At 39.7% G+C, this 17,694-nt stretch overlaps 1 protein-coding gene across 1 annotated transcript in view; it reads left to right on the top strand.

Annotated features, from left to right (window-relative positions):
- The window catches only part of c8b (complement component 8, beta polypeptide), a 75,959-nt gene that overhangs the window by 50,708 nt on the left and 7,557 nt on the right, over positions 1-17,694 (top strand). The window contains exons 8-17 of the mRNA XM_078935459.1: positions 1,525-1,590; positions 2,835-2,894; positions 4,495-4,542; positions 4,725-4,833; positions 8,773-9,408; positions 10,332-10,459; positions 10,850-10,870; positions 15,811-15,902; positions 16,166-16,313; positions 17,349-17,496. Of these exons, the coding sequence (XP_078791585.1) occupies positions 1,525-1,590; positions 2,835-2,894; positions 4,495-4,542; positions 4,725-4,833; positions 8,773-9,408; positions 10,332-10,459; positions 10,850-10,870; positions 15,811-15,902; positions 16,166-16,313; positions 17,349-17,496 (1,456 nt within the window). The remainder of the gene's footprint in view (positions 1-1,524; positions 1,591-2,834; positions 2,895-4,494; positions 4,543-4,724; positions 4,834-8,772; positions 9,409-10,331; positions 10,460-10,849; positions 10,871-15,810; positions 15,903-16,165; positions 16,314-17,348; positions 17,497-17,694) is intronic.

Below are 17,694 nucleotides of genomic sequence, written 5' to 3'. Positions count from 1 at the left end.
AACATGGTGGGTGAGTTTGTTGCCAGATCTGAACTGAACCTGCATCAAAGCAAATGCCAACAGCATTGTTGGTTAAGAGCGACTGCAGGTTTATTGTAACCAATCTAAATAATGTGTTTCTGTTTACATTTTGAACTCTGATCATCTTTTGATCTATTGTAAAGCGTTCCCACTGTTCTTTTTTTTTAAATATTATTATGATATTTTTAACTAAGACAACAAGGAGTTCATTAGAAATTCACCTCTGAGTTCTGGGCGGGACTGTTGGCGCAGAGTAAGCCTGCCCCCACTTCCCATCATCGATTTGTTTACACACTCTCCTGCTAGGTTGCAACTCAACCCAACATTACCAGTACAACGACAATGGCAAGCAATATTGTAGCAATCCAGCCGTACAATTTGAGCCATATTCCAGTTTAGACGAGGAAAACAAAGACGTACATGGATCTGTTTATTTGAAAGTGAATGGATCAGAATGGAGCGGAGCAGGGAGCTTGTTGACTGCTGTTGTAGGTTCTACGTCTCACCTACAGGCCTTTTTCAACAACATTTTTTCGTCTGCTCCAGATTCACAACAATTTAAATGAAGAAATACTCTGAAATGCAATTTGAAGCTCAATTTTCTTTGTATATGTCCTCCATCATGATAAAAATGCAACAGGAACACGTTAAAAAAACAATTTTAATCTAAGTGGCTGCATTAATCACAGCTTCTCAACTTTGGGTTACTTGTTCCAAACTCCTAGAAAATAGGAAGTAAAATAGGAAATAAAACTGTTTTAGGACTGCAAATGTCCGATTCTGCTTCATGTAACATCTTAGTCCAGGTTTACCCTTGACTTTGGGCAACTTTTGCCTAAAAATTAAAGTCTGTCTTCAGAAATCATTAGATTTCAGTTTTATTGTATAAAAAACATAATAAAGAAACACTTTTTGACTAGTTACCCAATTGTCTACTTTTAGACTAGGCAATTCCTTTTCAAAATACCAAGCATTTACCATGTAAACCTGACAAAGGTAAACATTAATCTTCTCGTACAGCTGTTTAAAATATCTACCAAAATGTCAAACTGTTCATTCTATTTCAAATTGACATTGACTTAAAAGGATAAAGACAAATATAAAGAGCTTATTGAGCAAATCCTCCCTTCTAGGTAAAATTCATCACACCACTGAGGTTGAAGCTCAAGCATAAGACCTCCACATTGCCTTGAACTATTGCCTGACCTGTTATACTTGTGCTCTTTCCTCTTCCCACATCAACTTTTTTTCCCCTCTTTTCATCTCCCCGGTCCTCTTTCCCATGCCCTATTTTCACACCATCTTTTTATTTTTTATTCATCTCATCTCACTTTCCGCTCAACACCATCCTCCCGTCCCTGGCTCTTTCATTTATTCCTGTCATGTCTCGCCACGTCCATCTCTCTGTTTTACATGCTGTCCTTTTTTCCTTCCTCTCTATGTGTTCTCCCAACTCATTATTTTCTGCACCTCTATGCCTTGCCCACTACTTCTGTTCTGTAGTACATAGTCTTTGAGGCTGGACACGAACCCCTCCGTGGCCCCCAGTCAGAGGAGAGCGTTTATCAGGTACAAAGACAAGCATACCCCCCCCCTTTTTTCTTTTCTTCCTCTTTCTCCCCTTTAATCGATGAAAAAAGCATTAGTACTAACAGTATGGCTGTGTACTTATATGTGCATTTAAAAAATGCTTTTATTTCTAAGGAACTATAAAATAACTATTAACAAGAGCTACTGTGCGAAAATGAGATTTATTATCTTATTTCTCAATTTAAAAAAAGTCACAATCTGAGTATTTTCTACCTTGTTTCCACACTATATGAGATTCCTTAAGGATACAAACAAGTTTTCATTTTTATTTTCTTTTTTTATGATTAAAACACTGTTCGACATTTGACTTTGGGTTGAGCAGCTCCTATATAAATACATGATCTGCCTATTTTCTGGCTCCTTCACAATAAAAGTCTTGTCACACTCTGCCCTTTGAAGGCTTTTAATCTGACGGCAGATCCTTTAAGTTTTACTTATTACCTATGTAACACTGTGTCAAGGGCAATAAAAGAAAGCAGTGATGATCAAGTACGGAGATTTAAATGAATCGTGCAGGAAACGATCCATAAAAATAAAAGATGTAAAATGTAAAATTGTAGCTATTAGAGATGGGTCAACCCACATCCTATATGCCAGGTCACTTTTTATACATCCACCACGGTGACATTTTGATTTTACACTATTTGAGGGACCCCCAGGGTCAGATCACATGGTTTAATCCACCCTGCCTCCCCTCTTTTTTTTGCCTTTCTACTTGTCTTTGCTGCGTCTGAAGATGAGAGATGCAGAGTAGAGGGAAAGAGATTAATCACTCCTCATGCCATTTGATCTCAGAGTGAAACAAGATCAATAGAGTTGAGGAAGAAGGTAACTGGAAATTAACCAATTGAGCAAGGAGGGAAGGCGAGCACACATGAAAAAAAAATTGTACTGACATACGCTATTATGTTATCCGGAGCCTCTATAGAGTGGAGCTGTACTACAAGGTACTTCAATGTACACAGATTGTGCACACACTGTCTTTAAACCAATCGATATTGCTTTAAGCAGCATTGATTGGCCCACAAACTGTAGAATTTGCATAATCCTTCTTTGCGAAAAGGTAAAATTTGATGGAGAGAAATTGATTTAGTGAGCTTTTTTCCCCCCATCTTTTGGCTTTAATAGACATGTTTGGGTTTTCTGAGCTCTTTTAGCAGCAAATAAAGTAGAAAGGTGTTGATTCATGACTCACTTCTGAATTGACGTCCAATCTGATACAGGTCCCAACCAGTCAGCAAAAGGAAGGGATCTATGATGTTCCCAAACGCCATTTCATGACTGTAGGTGTTTTTCTTTATGTTCTCTCTGTTTTTTTCTTCTTTTTTTCACTCTGTATCATGCAAACCTCTCCACAAAGTCCTCTTGAAGGAAGAGTGTTTTTCCTCAACCAGTCAGCTTTCAAAGCAATTTCCCAAAAACGCCACACTGCCGCAGAAAAGTCTATCTGTGCTTTTTCTCTCTTATTGACGATAAAGCAAAGCTTTAGCACTCACGCCAAGCCTGCTTAGAGATTTGAAACGAATTGATTTGCCTCCCAAAGCCTTTAAAATCTGCACCTTCTCAGATACACAAGCTTAATAATACAAAATCTTTCATATCTAATTAACACGGAGTAGTGGAGGGACAACATACTCCAGAGGATGAAGCTGAGAGGTTTGTAGGTGACAAGGGTGTTGGGTTGCATGCTAGTCGAAAGCCACGTAGAAATAAGGCTCATTAGAAGCTGAAATGGCAATGTTTCATCAGCGTATTGATCTGGCCGGTGGGCAGCACAAAAATCGCCTCTTCTTTTAACAAAAACCAAGGCGGATTTCAAATCGGCATCAGTCCCTTAGAGCAAAACGACCGACACAATTCAATCAAGCAGTGTTTATGCATAGAGCCCACTTCTCTGAACTCTCACTGCTTGTCGCACCGCATATCCAACAGAACAAGTGGCCCGGCCCTGCCACCTAAACATCCCCATGCCGGTCTAAGTAGCAGTGCTTCACTATCTCTAAGTGTTACTGCTTGTCTGTTCATTCAGTTGGAGCTTTATGAGAGCTTGGAGCTTCCCTGATGTGTGTCACTGCCTGCAGGGAGAGTCCTGTGTGTCAAATCCTGACTCATTTTGGTGCCCCTAAGTGGTTTCAACATGCCCTGCAAACTGTGTAATCTTTATGTCCAAGCCTTTTGGGTGAGGACATAAACAGGATGACAGGAGCAACACCAGTTGCTGTAATTCCTTTTTTTGCTTTAACCGTGTTGTGTGTTGTTTTTTTTCCGTAGCACGTGAGTCCTGCGTGTTGTTGTGCTCACAATTGGTGCATCGTTGTCTGCTTGTGCACGTCCCCCCGTCCATTACATGCATCTTTTTCATCTCACTGTCTCCTCATCCCTGTCCCTGAAGTAGTGTATAAAGAAAACAAAAGGGGACAAGAGCAAATTGTCACATCTGCCACGGGTTTGAGGGGGTTTCGTGGTCTTGGCTGGGTGGTATCACCAAATTTCATTGAATTGATAAAATATACATACCCTTTGTGTATATTTAATAAGTATATGCAGAAAGAAAGGCCAGAACCTCATGGGGGTCTCCCATGATTGGCACATGCAAGAATATCTAATTAGAGTCTGTTTTATATACCCCCTCAATAGTCTTTTCAATTATAGCGAGCCATGAAAGATTCATTTTAGATCCATTATCTAATAATGAAATGAGGGGATACTTGTTTCTCGCCATTCACGAGACAAACTGCCTTTATGATTAGATTTTGTTCCCCACGCCTACCCGCCCACGCAACCACCCCACCGCGGATGATACAGGGTGACTGAGAAGTGTCGATGTATCACGGGACTCTGTTTTTTTCTGTCTTTGCCCTTCTGAAATGCTTCGACTCGCAGAACATCAACCACTTTGATCTGTTCGGCGACATGTCCACTCCTCCCTCGGTGAGTACTTCACACGGACCCAATCCCGCTTCACGCCGCCACAAGTAAGTGTTAGGTCATTCATGGAGCCTTCAAGGACTCCACCGGCAGATCGAACATAGCTGTGCAATATTGTGACTTTTAGCTGACTTTGATAGTTGTGACATCTGTGTGCTTATTTATCTATTTTTTTTTCCCTTTAGATGCCCCCATCGCCTGCCAACACACTGGATCCGAGCAGGAGCAGCCGCCAGCAGCAGCACACCCCTGCTGAGCTGTACGCGCCCTTCAGCCCCACCTCTGTGCCATCAGGTGGGTGGAACCTCCATCTTTCCCACAATTCCAACCAATAATCATCCACACTTAAAAACAAGAATGAATGGAGAATCTAAGGGGCTGGTTTTCTCCAATTTATTCTTTAAAAAAAAGTAATACAAAAAAGACAAAGTGTTCTTTCTAATTTACCAGTTGTGGGCATGAATTAGTATTTTGTGGACATAAATTAATATCTTGTGCGCACAAATTAGTAGTAGGATTTGAAGATACTAAAATATCTAATTTGCTACCACTAATTATAAATTTTGGCCACAAATTGCTAACTTGTGCACACAAAATGCATATGAAAAATGCTAAATTGTTCCCAAAAAATACTAAATTGTTGCAGCAAAATACTAAGTTTTGGCAACAAAATGCTAACTTGTGCACCCAAAATGCTAACCTGTGTTCATAAAATGCTAACTTGTTCACACAAAAGGCTAACTAGTTCACACATAATGCTAATTGTTTGCACAAAATGCTAACATATGCATATGCAATGCAAATTTGTGCTCACAAAATGCTGACTTGTTTGCACAAAATTCTAACTTCTTTGCACAAAATGCTAACCTGTGTGCATAAAATGCTCACTCATTAGCACAAAGGGTTAACTTGTGTGCAGAAAATGCAAACCAGTCCACACAGAAGGCCAACTTGTACACACAAATTGTCAGATAAAATGCTAAATTGCGGCCACAAAATGCGTAGCTGTGCACACAACTTACTTAATTGTGCCCCAAATATTATCTCGAGGGAACACTTTGTGTCGTTTCTTGATTTTTTTGAATGTCATTTTCAGGGCCCTGTAAACTGCTTTAACTTTTATGTTAAATATTTATAGTCACTACTTCCTTTTTGATGTTTTCCTTATTTACTTTGTGTTAAAGTGTTGTCCTACTTGCATTTTGCTTGTTTTTGATTTTTTTTAATTACCTGCTCAAAAACACATTTAAAATTTGCAGCTGACAGTTTTTTAGAAATCTTTTGCTAATGTAAATTTTGCCTTTATGTAATAAAATCGTATCTTACAGTTGTAAATGACGTGACCTTTATAGTTTTCAAACGTTATTTGTTTATTTGTTAATCAGCTCTGCATTTTACATTTAAGAACTCAACAATTGTCAAACATGACATTTTTTCAAATAGAAACCATTCTAATTCATTTTAGTGGCCCCACTGGCACAACCAACAAACTTTTTATAAATGATGTGTCCTGCTGAGCCATTAGCAAAAACCCCTGCATGTATTTTTAAACATGAAAGGGGTCGGTCGCTTAAGTCTTTCCTATGGGTAAAAGTACATAACGTTTTTTGTTCTTCACGTTTAATACTCTTTTGAAATGCACATTGTCCTGTGATTTTATTTCCTTTGCAATGTCTGCTAAGTAGGTCAAGTTTTGCTGAATAGGAATCGACCCTAAAAGCCAGATGTATTACTTCTGCAAATGAAACACTACAGCCTTGAATTACATTGTGGTTGTGAGTCGTTCCTGGTTGGGGTTGGTTTCTCTACCTCTCCCACAAAGGTCTGCAGTCATCCTTTGCAGCGGCAGGTAGAAAAGAAGTTCACTTCACTTTCAAACTGGTTTATTTGAAGTTTACTACCAAAGTTTCCCCTAATTTTATAATTTAATTTTTTTATATGTTTAATTATGAAAAATTCAAGGACTTTATGAATGGTTGGCAGCCCTCCAAACCAAATTGCCACTGATGGGAGACAAAAACAAGACTATGCATGTATGGGCCCTTGAGTGTTGCCTAAGTCTCAGTTCAAATGCCACCTTAAATTTATATTTGTTCGCATGTGAGCAAAACTAATTTAGCGTGAATTAAAAGGATACAAAAAATTTGCATATTTTCTTCGAATTTTGAATCCCAAGCTGAAATAATCAGTAATGATGTTTAAATGTGTGCCAGTGTTCAGATCGTATTCCAAAATGAGCTCAAACAGGAGTAAGGAAAGTCTGTGTTCATGTTCTCGTTCAAACACCTTATCCTAATTACCTCTTAATCATATTTTGGATAAAATAGCATAAGGATCCCCTTTACTATAACAACAAGCATCTAACCAAGCACAGGTCCACTGTGTTTTTTCTGACTGCTATATGGGTATTCTTTAGTTTATGGAGTTTACTAATACAATTCCACTGTAAAATTAAACTTAGTGATTTTTATTGATGCTGCTCATTGACCTAAATATGAATTATGGGCTAATTACCTTAACAAAAAAAACGTGCATTGTAACACCAAAAAAAAACTAAAAAGATCAATATAATAAACTTGGCTGGGTTTAGAGTCTTTAATGTGGTGTGACAACACTAAATGTATGTTTTTCTTAAATAATTTCTAAATATATATACATCTATTGCTACAACATAGTTAAAGATATTTTTGACTTCTTTGTTTTTTCTGAGTGCTTCTTTATGTCACAATAGGACTCAAATTTACCCTCCAATAGGGGCAATAAATGTTTTCTTTTTTTACTTCTTTTTTTTTTGTCAGATTATAATTGTTTATTTTAAAAAGCTCAGGGATGAACTGAGATCTTGGAGTGGGAGGTGGAGAGAGAGTTTAAATAAAAGTCTTGTCCACAGTTTGTGTGTGGAGGGAAATGCAGAAGCTGAGACATTAGGCTAAGTCAGGGGTCTGCAACCTGATCCACATGTGACTCTTTGACCCCTTCTTTGTGGCTCTTTTTTTGAAGAAAAATAAAATGTTTTAGATTCTAAAAAGTACTTTTTGGACTGGATGGCGCATTAAGCAAGACAAAACTGTCCGATAACTCAAAGTTTACTCAACTCATTGACAAACTGGTGAAGCACAGTACGCATCAGCCCATCAGGCCTCTGTCTACAATACCCATAATGCTCCAACAGTCCATCAACGAGTGCAGCCTTTTAGTTTACCAAATTCAAGCATTTTGACAGATTTTAGAGCCCTGTAAAGAGAATGAAGTTGAGGTCAGTAAACAGAATTCAGACCTAAGGTGCAACAGATTATATAAAACAAAATTTGAGGATTTTAAATGCAGCATATGGTCCAGAAATACAATGTGTGACCTAATTAGATCTGATTTGCATTTAGTTTTGTGAGATTGTGAATTTTCTTCTAAACTAATCAGAAAACTTTTAAAAAATACGCAGACATTAAAGACCCATTTGAAAAAACTCAAACATCAAAAATCATCATCCAATCAGCAATGTTTTATAGTACCTACCTTTTCCAAATTCCTATTTTCTCTGGCTTTGTAACATTTTATTATAATGTCTGGAAATTAGTTTTGATTTCCAAAAATTTCATTTTTCATTTTTGTTTCAGTTATTTCCAAATTGTGTTTGAGTTGCTGGAATTTTGTTTTGGTTTCTGTTCCATATTTATTGTATGTTTTGCCTTTTAATTGTCGTTACAATCTTTAATATGTTTTTTGCACTGGGTTGTTTGTTGATGTGATTTGGACTTCAAGGCCACCATACAAGAACGATAAATGAAACTGTCCAAGTTTTTTTTTTCTTCAAATCACCTCTGACATCGCCTTTCCCACTCCTGCATTTGCTGCAATGAGATGATCCTGTGGTTCAGGGTGTCTTTTTTCTTGAAAGGTAGCCATGTGAACCTCAAACCTATCTATGATGATGTCTTATTCATACAAAAAAAACTATAATAGTTTTATTTATAATAATATATAATATTAGCCATGCAATAGCACTAATTGTAGGACTTGAGGAGATCCTCAGAGCAGCATTGGTCTGGGGAATGTCTGCTGGCACACTTTCAAAGTAAAAAAAAAATTACAAGCAGAATCTGCCTAAAGGGGTACATTTATGACATTCCTTAATAAAATGTCAGACAATGTGGGTTAGCTGATTATTAATTTGTAGAGAGATCAAATGTTTTGTCTGTTCACAAAGCAGCTTCTTCCTCTTCCTCTTTCCTTTAGGCTACATGACGATGGGCCCAGTGCAGGCGGCTCAGTGGGCTCAGCAGCCGTTTCCTGCTCAGGCTCAGACTCTAGCCTTTCCTGTCCAGGGCCCCCTCCAGGTGGCGCAGGTTCTGCCCGGTGGCCAGCCGGTCATCTGGAGCCAGGCCAACATTTTTCCCGCAACTCAGCAGCAGTGGGCAGCCATGGCGGCCTACATGCCGGCCCAGACAGTAGGCGTGGGGGGCCACGTGATCCCAGCTGCCATGCTCCAAGGCCTGGTGCCTATTACCTCTGTGTGCCCCCAATCCTGCGACCTGTCAGCCCCCTCCTCGGCTATCACTAGCCCCCAGCACACGGCCGACCCCACCCTGCTTCACAGGCAGCTTAGCCTGGGGAGAGAAGGACTCGACTCGGATGCGGGCGAGGGTCCTTCAACGTCGGGAGCAGCAGGTGCGGGACCTGGTGCTGCGTCAGCAGCAGTAAGCAGGTGTGGAACCCCCGGCCCACTGAGCGCACCAGACATGCTGGTCTGCAGTCAGCTGCTGCTGCCTCACTCAGCTGCGACCCAGGAGGAGGAAGGTAGCTGCAGTGATCTGGATCTCTCTCGGTTGACCCTGAGCCCGGGAACATCGACGTCGCCGTCCACTGAGTCCCGTAAGTTCTGGCACTTTATGAAACAAAAAGATGAGCTACGGATGTGAAAACCTTAAGCCTGGAATGTCGTCAAGCAATTTTGGTGGAACACTCACTTTTCAGATAAGATTATTTCCTCTATATGGACGCATATTGTATTAAAAAACTTTTTTTTTTGTAAAACAGGGGCATCATTTTAATTTATTGTGTTTTTCATTCTAACTTTTTTGTGTTCTTTTTGTAATGTTTGGATATTGCATTCAGTACCCAAAAAACTGTGTTTTTTGTTAGTTTTTGTGTTTTTTATTCTAATTCTTCCCCGTTTTATATATTTTATTCAATAAAAAATAAACTGTGACTTTACCTATAATTTTTGTATTTGTGCATTGCATTAGATGATAAAATAATCAGTGTTTTTCGTGCTAAATCTTTTGTTTTTCATTCTAATTTTTTGTTTTTTTATGCCCCCCCCATTTTTGTATATTCTATGCAATACAAAAAGAAAATGTGTTTTTACTTCTAATGTTTTTTGCTGTTTGCAAATTGCATTCTATAAAAAAAATGCAATTTTTTGGTTGTTTTGCTTTGCTTGCGCATTCACAAAAAAAAAACTTTTAAAAATATTATTTTTGTGTTTCAATGTGTATTCAATGAAAAAAGAAAAGAAACATTTGCCTTTTGTTCCAATGTTTGGTCTTTTTAATGCTAGTTTTTCTAAGAACTGCAAACAGACTGGGCTCTGAACTCATCTGCTCATGAAAACTATAAGGTGACCTGGAATTACAAGTTGAAAACCTGCAATGTCTTTGTGGCATAGACATGATTCTTTTGTCTATGTGCTTCTCATAAAGAGGTCACATGATTTTCTTTTCATGAAATACAATACAATCCATATCTCCGTTTACAGTATAACTGACCTTTTTTGTTGTATTTTTGTTTTGCAGCATCCACTCCAGCTCTTCATCACAGCTCATCTTCAGACTCACCCCCTTCTAAGGCCATCGACCCACCCACAGATCAGTCCCCTGTTGACCCAGAGGGAGACCCCAGCAATGCCAAGGATGAAGTAGCAGTGAGTGTTATTCACTAAACATCCCAGTATGTTAGTGGGTGTGATTTAGCCTCTCATGTGCCGTGTTGTAATCTATTACTGTCATATGGATTACCCATACCAAACCATGTGACACGTAATTTAGCGCAGAAGAATGTCATGTAATTATTATAGAAAATTAGAATTGACTTTATCTTTTCATGAGGAATAATGTCAACTCAATTAAGCAGAAAAGGTCACATATGATTTAAGTGTGTTGATTAGATCAAAGGTGAGGTATAATTACGCTTCTGGCTAATTACTTTTTTTAACATTTGCAATTTTTCTAAATCTTTAGGTTGCAAGCCGGAGCTTTCTCACAAAATAAAGGATTCTGACTAAAACTATGAACGTTTCCTTTGCTTCTCTCAGGGTTCTGTTGCTGCTGAGACGGTGGATCAGACTCGTCCTCAAGAAGACAGCTAGAGAAGAACACACAGTGAGGAATTCATTATCCCATCTTCTCACCTATCTCCCAGAGAGTCATTAATCTGCTGTCTTCACATTTTGACATTTGTGTATTTATGTCCGCCATCTTTTCATCCGTGTTTCCTGAAAGCCATTCTCTCTGACTTTTATTAGCTTCATATTTTAATCTGTCACTGTGCGTCTCATTTTCTCTGGGAACAGGTGCTATGCTGACAATTCCAAAAGGGTCTGTTTAGTTTGCCTTCTCTGCACTCAAGATCGGAAGGCACAATGTTGCCACCTAGTGGTGGGTTCAGCTAAAAGGGAACTTACTTTTTTTTTTCTTGCAGGAGGCTCTCAAAGAATGAAACCGATGGGACACAAAAGGAGGGGATGATCAAGTTCTCTTTGCTGGAATGCATTTGTTAAAAACCTTTAAAGGATTTTTTTAGCAGACTCAGCTGTGAACTGCATTTCCTTCAGAGGCCACTCACTGTATTGGACTGGACTGGACTGGACTGGACTGGACTGTCCTCAGCAACCAGACCTTGGCTTCATCGCCCAATCATTTATCCTTCAACCAGGAAGTGACCTTTGATCTGTGACTGAAACCTACAGCAGGAGGTTATAGCATTCTTCTCGAATGAACTGACATTTCTGATTTTTGAGGATGTGCTAAACGAAGAACAATGCAAATTATTATTATTTTGTTGTTGTTGTTGTTGTTGGAAATCTTCAAGAGGAGCAGTGCCCCTTTGCATAACGGCTGCAGGTGGATTTGCCAAATGTTTTTCTGCGTGTCGCTCCACCGATTCATCCATCTGCATGAACAGACTTGGCGTGGACTCAGTCGACTCTACAGAGGGCAGAACTGTGCACCCCTGCTTCCCTGGAGGCCCAAAACCAATCAAAAACAAACATAAAACAAACTGAAATTCTCATTTTGGTAAGCTGTGAATTCTCAGTTATTGGCGCCGAATCCTTGTCGATAACGCAAGGACTCTGAGTCATAACTGCAGACGTTGAAATTTGCCAAACACGTATCTTGTAAATAAGAATCCTCCCAATCCCCCTTACCTGAGCCTCTGTGCCATAAAAATAGCTCTCTGCCTCTGGAAGCCAACTACCTGTGTTACTCTGAAGCAATTCCCTACCAGCACCTCCATTTTTGACAATTCTTTTGTAGACATTTTTTTCTCTCTCACTATTTGGTTCTTAAATTTATTTATTGATTGGTGAGAAATGAACTGTGAATATGTGTTACTTAATGACTCGAAGCAAAGCCCACTGTACTCGTCTCTTTCATATTGAACGAAACCAAGAGATCTACTCTAGATTCTCCAGCGTTTCCTAGCTTTTAGACATCCTGCGTCACTAATCGAGGTCGCATTGTTTACAATTTGCCTCTGAGGGTCACATGTTTTACTTGAACATGATAGTAGATCATCGGAATCAGCAGAGAGGAATTCATCGATGGGTTTCTTTTTTATCGTCCAGTCACTGTTTTTTGTCAGATCATTGTAATCAGTAAAAAAAAAAAAAGAGAAAAAAAAGAAGTCATTGTTGTAACGAGGCACTTATTGTGGGTTTGCTCCACAGAATCAGAGCTGTCAAAAAAACAGCCAACTTTATGATACGATCAATAGAAATCATTAACTGCTAGACCTAAAATACAGAATGGTGACTGTATCCCTGCTTGTGTGAGACAAATGAAAATTCTAAAGAAAAAAAAAAGAAATATTTTGTAAATTTTATTTATGGAATTAAGAAGAATCGCCATGGAAAAGAGAAAAAGGATGTTTTTGTACGTCGGACTTTGCCCATCCAGTGTATCCATGCCACCGCTCAGTCACAAATAAAACACCATGTGATTCCCACTTCAATGCTTTGGCTTTTTTTTCTTATCCTACAGTTCACAACAAGAACACAAACAGAAAAGCTATCAACAAGGGCTCCCATCTACTCAGAAATACTTCAGGTAAACACTCATCGTCATTACCATGATGAAGAAGAGTGGCATTGAGTCTTACCCAAGGCCTCCACAAAGCTGTAACAACTCCATTTTGTAGTTCCCCAAAAGACCTCTAGAGGCAGGGTTTCACGATAGACCTATTCCCCGTTGACTCCCATGTTAAAAAGCTCATCTAAACTAAATCATTTATAAATTTGGTGTTTAAATCTTTTTTTGGATTTGTTTTTGTTTTGCCGTCTTTTCCAGAGCACAATGCGAACTTAAAAGCCTTAATTTAAAAAAATAAATAAATAAAACTACTGTTTAATTTTGTTTGTTCTTTCTGATGTTGAAGTGATTTTAAGAGGTACACTGCGCTCTGTGAAAAAGTTTGGTTGGGTGTTATTTGATAGTAGTAGGTTTAGGGGCTGTCATCTGGAGTTTTTTCAAGTTAGAAGACGTTTCACCTCTTATCCAAAAGGCTTTGTCGATTCTGATTAGCTGGTAAAAGAGCTGGTACAACCCTTGTGCTATCTTAGATGACCCCCCCTTACATTGACGGGTTCTCCCTACCATGACAAAGGTGGATAAAGGTGGAAAGATTTCATGTAATCCATGGAGACCAGTGAAGATCACAAATCATTGAAGAACAAAGGTTTAGCGCACTGTCTAGTGGGTCTAGATGACCCAACTCCCAATGGTAAAGTGCCTAGGACAACACAAGGGTTAAATGCGCTCATGAGGGAGGAGTCAGACCTGAAACTGGATGGTATTGTCAACTTAGCCTACAGGGTTTCAGGTCGTTAAGATTCTTTTGTCGACCGAAACCGTGTAGGCTAAGTTGACAATACCATTCAGTTTCAGGTCTGACTCCTCCCCTATGAACGCATATATATACCAGCTCTTTTACCAGCTAATTCAGAATTGACAAAGCCTTTTGGATAAGAGGTGAAACGTCTTCTAACTTTAAAAACTAAGTCCAGAAGACAATCCCTAAACCTACTACTATGATGAAAGCAACCTGGATGAATGAAGGTCTTCATAGACATGTTGGGTGTTATTGTGGATGTGCAACTGCAGCAAACGCGTAGCGGTGTCGGACTGTTTCGTTATTTTCTTACATGTTACAAAACAAAGTTGGGAGTGAGCGTATTCACAGTACAGTAGCGTCCGTGTTTTTACATGTTGCAAATTACAGGTGTTCTAAATATGCCAACGTGGCTATAGTGTGTCACAAACATGTTCTAGTTACTGTGAACGCAGTTAATGAAGTCTGACCGACTGACAGACTTTTCTCCTACTCTGTTGTCTCACTTAACGCGATTTATGGTTCGGGGCGCCTTATAAACAAGTCTTGAAAAACAAGTATGACATAAATTAACCATTTGTTTATGGTGCGCCCTAAAAGGGCAGGTTTACATTTTAAAGTAATTTGTAATCGCTTGGGTCGCATTGGTTGCAGAACCATTGAAGCGGTATAGCCATATTGCTGGGAAATGTGACACACGCTGATGACATAATTCGCCACTGGAATTTTATGCCAGTAGTGCAATGGCGTGCCAATCACATCATTCAAACAATTTAAGCAATTGGAGTACGTGATCACGGAGCAACTCTGTCCAGACAAATGGTTCTAAAACTGAAGATGATGAAAACTGCATTAAAGAAGTTAGGAACACAGAGAGCAAGACAACTGGATAGAAAATAGAGCAAGTTACTGGAAACACATATCTTATCTTGCAGCACTAGAGAATGCAATGCGCCTCTGTTTTTATTTTTCATATTTCTTTTTTTTCCTGTCTGTATTGCCTGCTTCTGTGTGGTGGACAAACACACCACTTCCTCCTCTGCCTCATCGTGTGCCTGTGCATTCGTACACACAGCAAGTGTATGATCAAGATGTCCTTCATGTTAAAAATAAACGCCAGAGACCTGAAAGGTATAAACGCCACTCAGAAGTTCATCGCAGTTATCACTGAGGAAAAACCAGCCTACATTAACATGAACTAGACCGCTGAATACGATCGATGCGATAGCTGATTGCTACGAAGTATAAAACGGCCACAATCCTGTGCGCCCTTTAGTGCAGAAAATGCATAATTATATAATTATTAACGACAACTTTTGAATTTTTTGTCCATTGTATTTTTGAAGGCATCAAATTTGCACATATTTCAAGGGAAATGCTGACAGGAAAATGGGTTAACCTACAGAAGTTTAATCTTTACTTTTACAACTATCCGATGTTTGGATTTGTTGTTAAGTTTTGTAGAGTAAACTCAATGTGCGTGACCCACTTCAGGCTCTCTAGTTTTCTCACACAGATTTCAGAGGATGATGTCAAACATAATACGTTCACAAACAAAGATATAGCCATGTCTGAGGGTTGATGGAGAACAAGTGTTGAAAAATCAAAAAAACAGTCAATTCAGATAAGTATGCAAACGTATAGCTACACTGATGGGCTTCAGTGGAATTTATGCATGAGACAAGCTGTGATTGCACCAGGCGGCAAAATCCCAAAGCAGTGCAATCGAACACAGTTTAAAGGTCATGCAAGGGAAACACAAACATTACAAAGGTTATGACAGCAAGAGTATGTTAGGAATTGACCTGAAAACGATGTCTCTGTTTTACTCTGCACTGTTTTGGCAGAAAATTCATTAGAAATGTATGTTTTGTGACTATTGCATTCCTGTAGGTCATCCAAAGCAAAGTGTAGGATGACTGGGCTAAAATCTAAACTGTCATCACAGCCGTGTTTAATCAAGCTTGAGGTGTGAGTCTGACATGCACACCACTCTCAGACGGCACATCACCCAAACAGCAGGTAACTGCCTAAAGCGCTGCAAAATCAGCTTCATATGACTGAGGATAATGGCAGTACCGAGTTCATACTGAGGCCAGTATTGATTAGTGTGTGTTTACACAGGGAGCTGAGCAGTGCCTTTCCCTCTGTCGCAGTAGGTCATAACACACAATCATGTCTTCTGAGGCAGGACAAGTGAGAAAACTCATTTCTCCCAGCTGCCTGCTCTGTGTGACTCTCATTCTGCAGCTTCTGAGGTGGGTGATTCATCTGTTTTGTGCACTGGCAGACTTTAATCTACACCAAAATTACACTTTCAGTCTTAAACATTGGCAGGCGTGTTTTGTTTTTTTGTTTTTCGATAAAAATATGTGTTTTTAAAAGTCTTCAATGAGTCAATTATCTCTGTGGTACATCAATGGTTGCCTCAAAGGGGCATCTTAACTAAATATGCTCAATAGTATTTTTCACACGATCACTGTCTGTTTCTTCTAAAGTGGTTTTTCTTTGTATCGTGCAGCAAAGTCTCCCACATAACAGCAAGCGATGTAGACTCTGGTGTTCGTCACGCTCGCGCGGTGGTGAATCCGGTAGTAGTCCAGCCGGTGGACTGTGTCTTATCAGAGTGGAGTGCTTGGTCTCCCTGTGATGTCTGTCAAAAAAAGAGAGTAAGTATGACAAGTGGAGAAGATACATATCTGTGTTTGTTAGCCCTTACGCATGACCTGAAAGCTCCAAGACCCACTCCGATGAAACATGTGTTTTTGGTGTTTTTAACATGTTGTAGCATTTCTCTCCTGATGGAGGATGCTGTCGGAAAAAGCATATTTGTGATGTAGAAAATGCGTTGGGAGGGCCACAAGCTTCCTGCTCTGCCCATTTTGATGCATCCACACGGGATAGCTCCAATATTGCTCGCCATTTTTGTTGCACGGGTAATGGTTAAGGATGTGAGGGACTGTATGCTAGTGGGTTAGCACGCAAACAGATGGGTGACGACGGGAAGAGGGTGGGATTACTCTGCACCAACAATCCCACCCCCCCACAACTCAGAGGCAAATGTCTATGTAAATGTACTACTGCCGCTCTGTAGAAACTATGTCCTCAAAAACGACACTGCTTTTTCAATTTTAGCAAAAAACGCCGTAATTCTCATTAAAATTCCACTGGGAACGCTTGTAAAATACATCAAAAGATGATCAGAGATGGACTTTAAAGACATACAGTACAGACCAAAATTTTGGACACACTTTCCCATTCATTTGAATGAGAAGGTGTGTCCAAAATTTGGTCTGTACTGTATGTATAAATATATTGCAGCTTACATGAGTCCATGCTATTTTATCTTAAAACAACTGATCTATTTCAAAGAAAAACATGGCTGTTCTTTCTCCAAAATGCATTAAATAGCTTTTAAGCAATCTGACGTAAACAGAAAAAAACATTTCACTTGATGAAGTCAGATTAGCGTCCGTAAACTCTGCAAACAGCCTCACTGCTGCCAGGTGTCCAAGCTGATGCACTCCAGTCCTTTATCTTATCCACTTTACAAGACGAGGGATTAATAAAAGTGACATGACAAAGTGAAAACAGCCCACAAATGTAATTTCAGCCGTTATAGCTCCCTTGAGCAGTCTCAAAGCCGCCTTGGCCAACCTTTCTCTGTGTGACCAGTTGTGTGTTCATTTTCTACCCCCCTGCAGTATCGTTTTGCCAAGCTGCAGCAGCCCTCTCAGTTTGGGGGTGAGCCGTGCAAGTTCCATGGTCGTGAGGAGGAGGCCTGTGCTGTTTCAGCTCGCTACACATGTGACAGTGTACCTCTTTGTGAAGGATTCCTCTGCACCCACACAGGTATCTCTGGCCTCCACCACCAAATTCCATCCCTCGCTCCAATATGAAGCGCTGACTTTCCATTTGCCTTTCACTTCCACTGCAGCTCAAATCCAAGGGGCAAAGAGGACAGAATTAATGGGAGGCACTCAGCTGTCAGTTCTTATGGTCACAATATGCCAGGTCAAATAACAGTGTGGTGCTCCCACTGCATAGTTC

Source organism: Oryzias latipes, chromosome 17 (genome assembly GCF_053564925.1).
Source record: "Oryzias latipes strain Hd-rR chromosome 17, Olatipes_Hd-rR_3.1".
Classification (NCBI taxonomy): domain Eukaryota; kingdom Metazoa; phylum Chordata; class Actinopteri; order Beloniformes; family Adrianichthyidae; genus Oryzias; species Oryzias latipes.
This window is presented reverse-complemented; position numbering and strand designations above follow the sequence as displayed.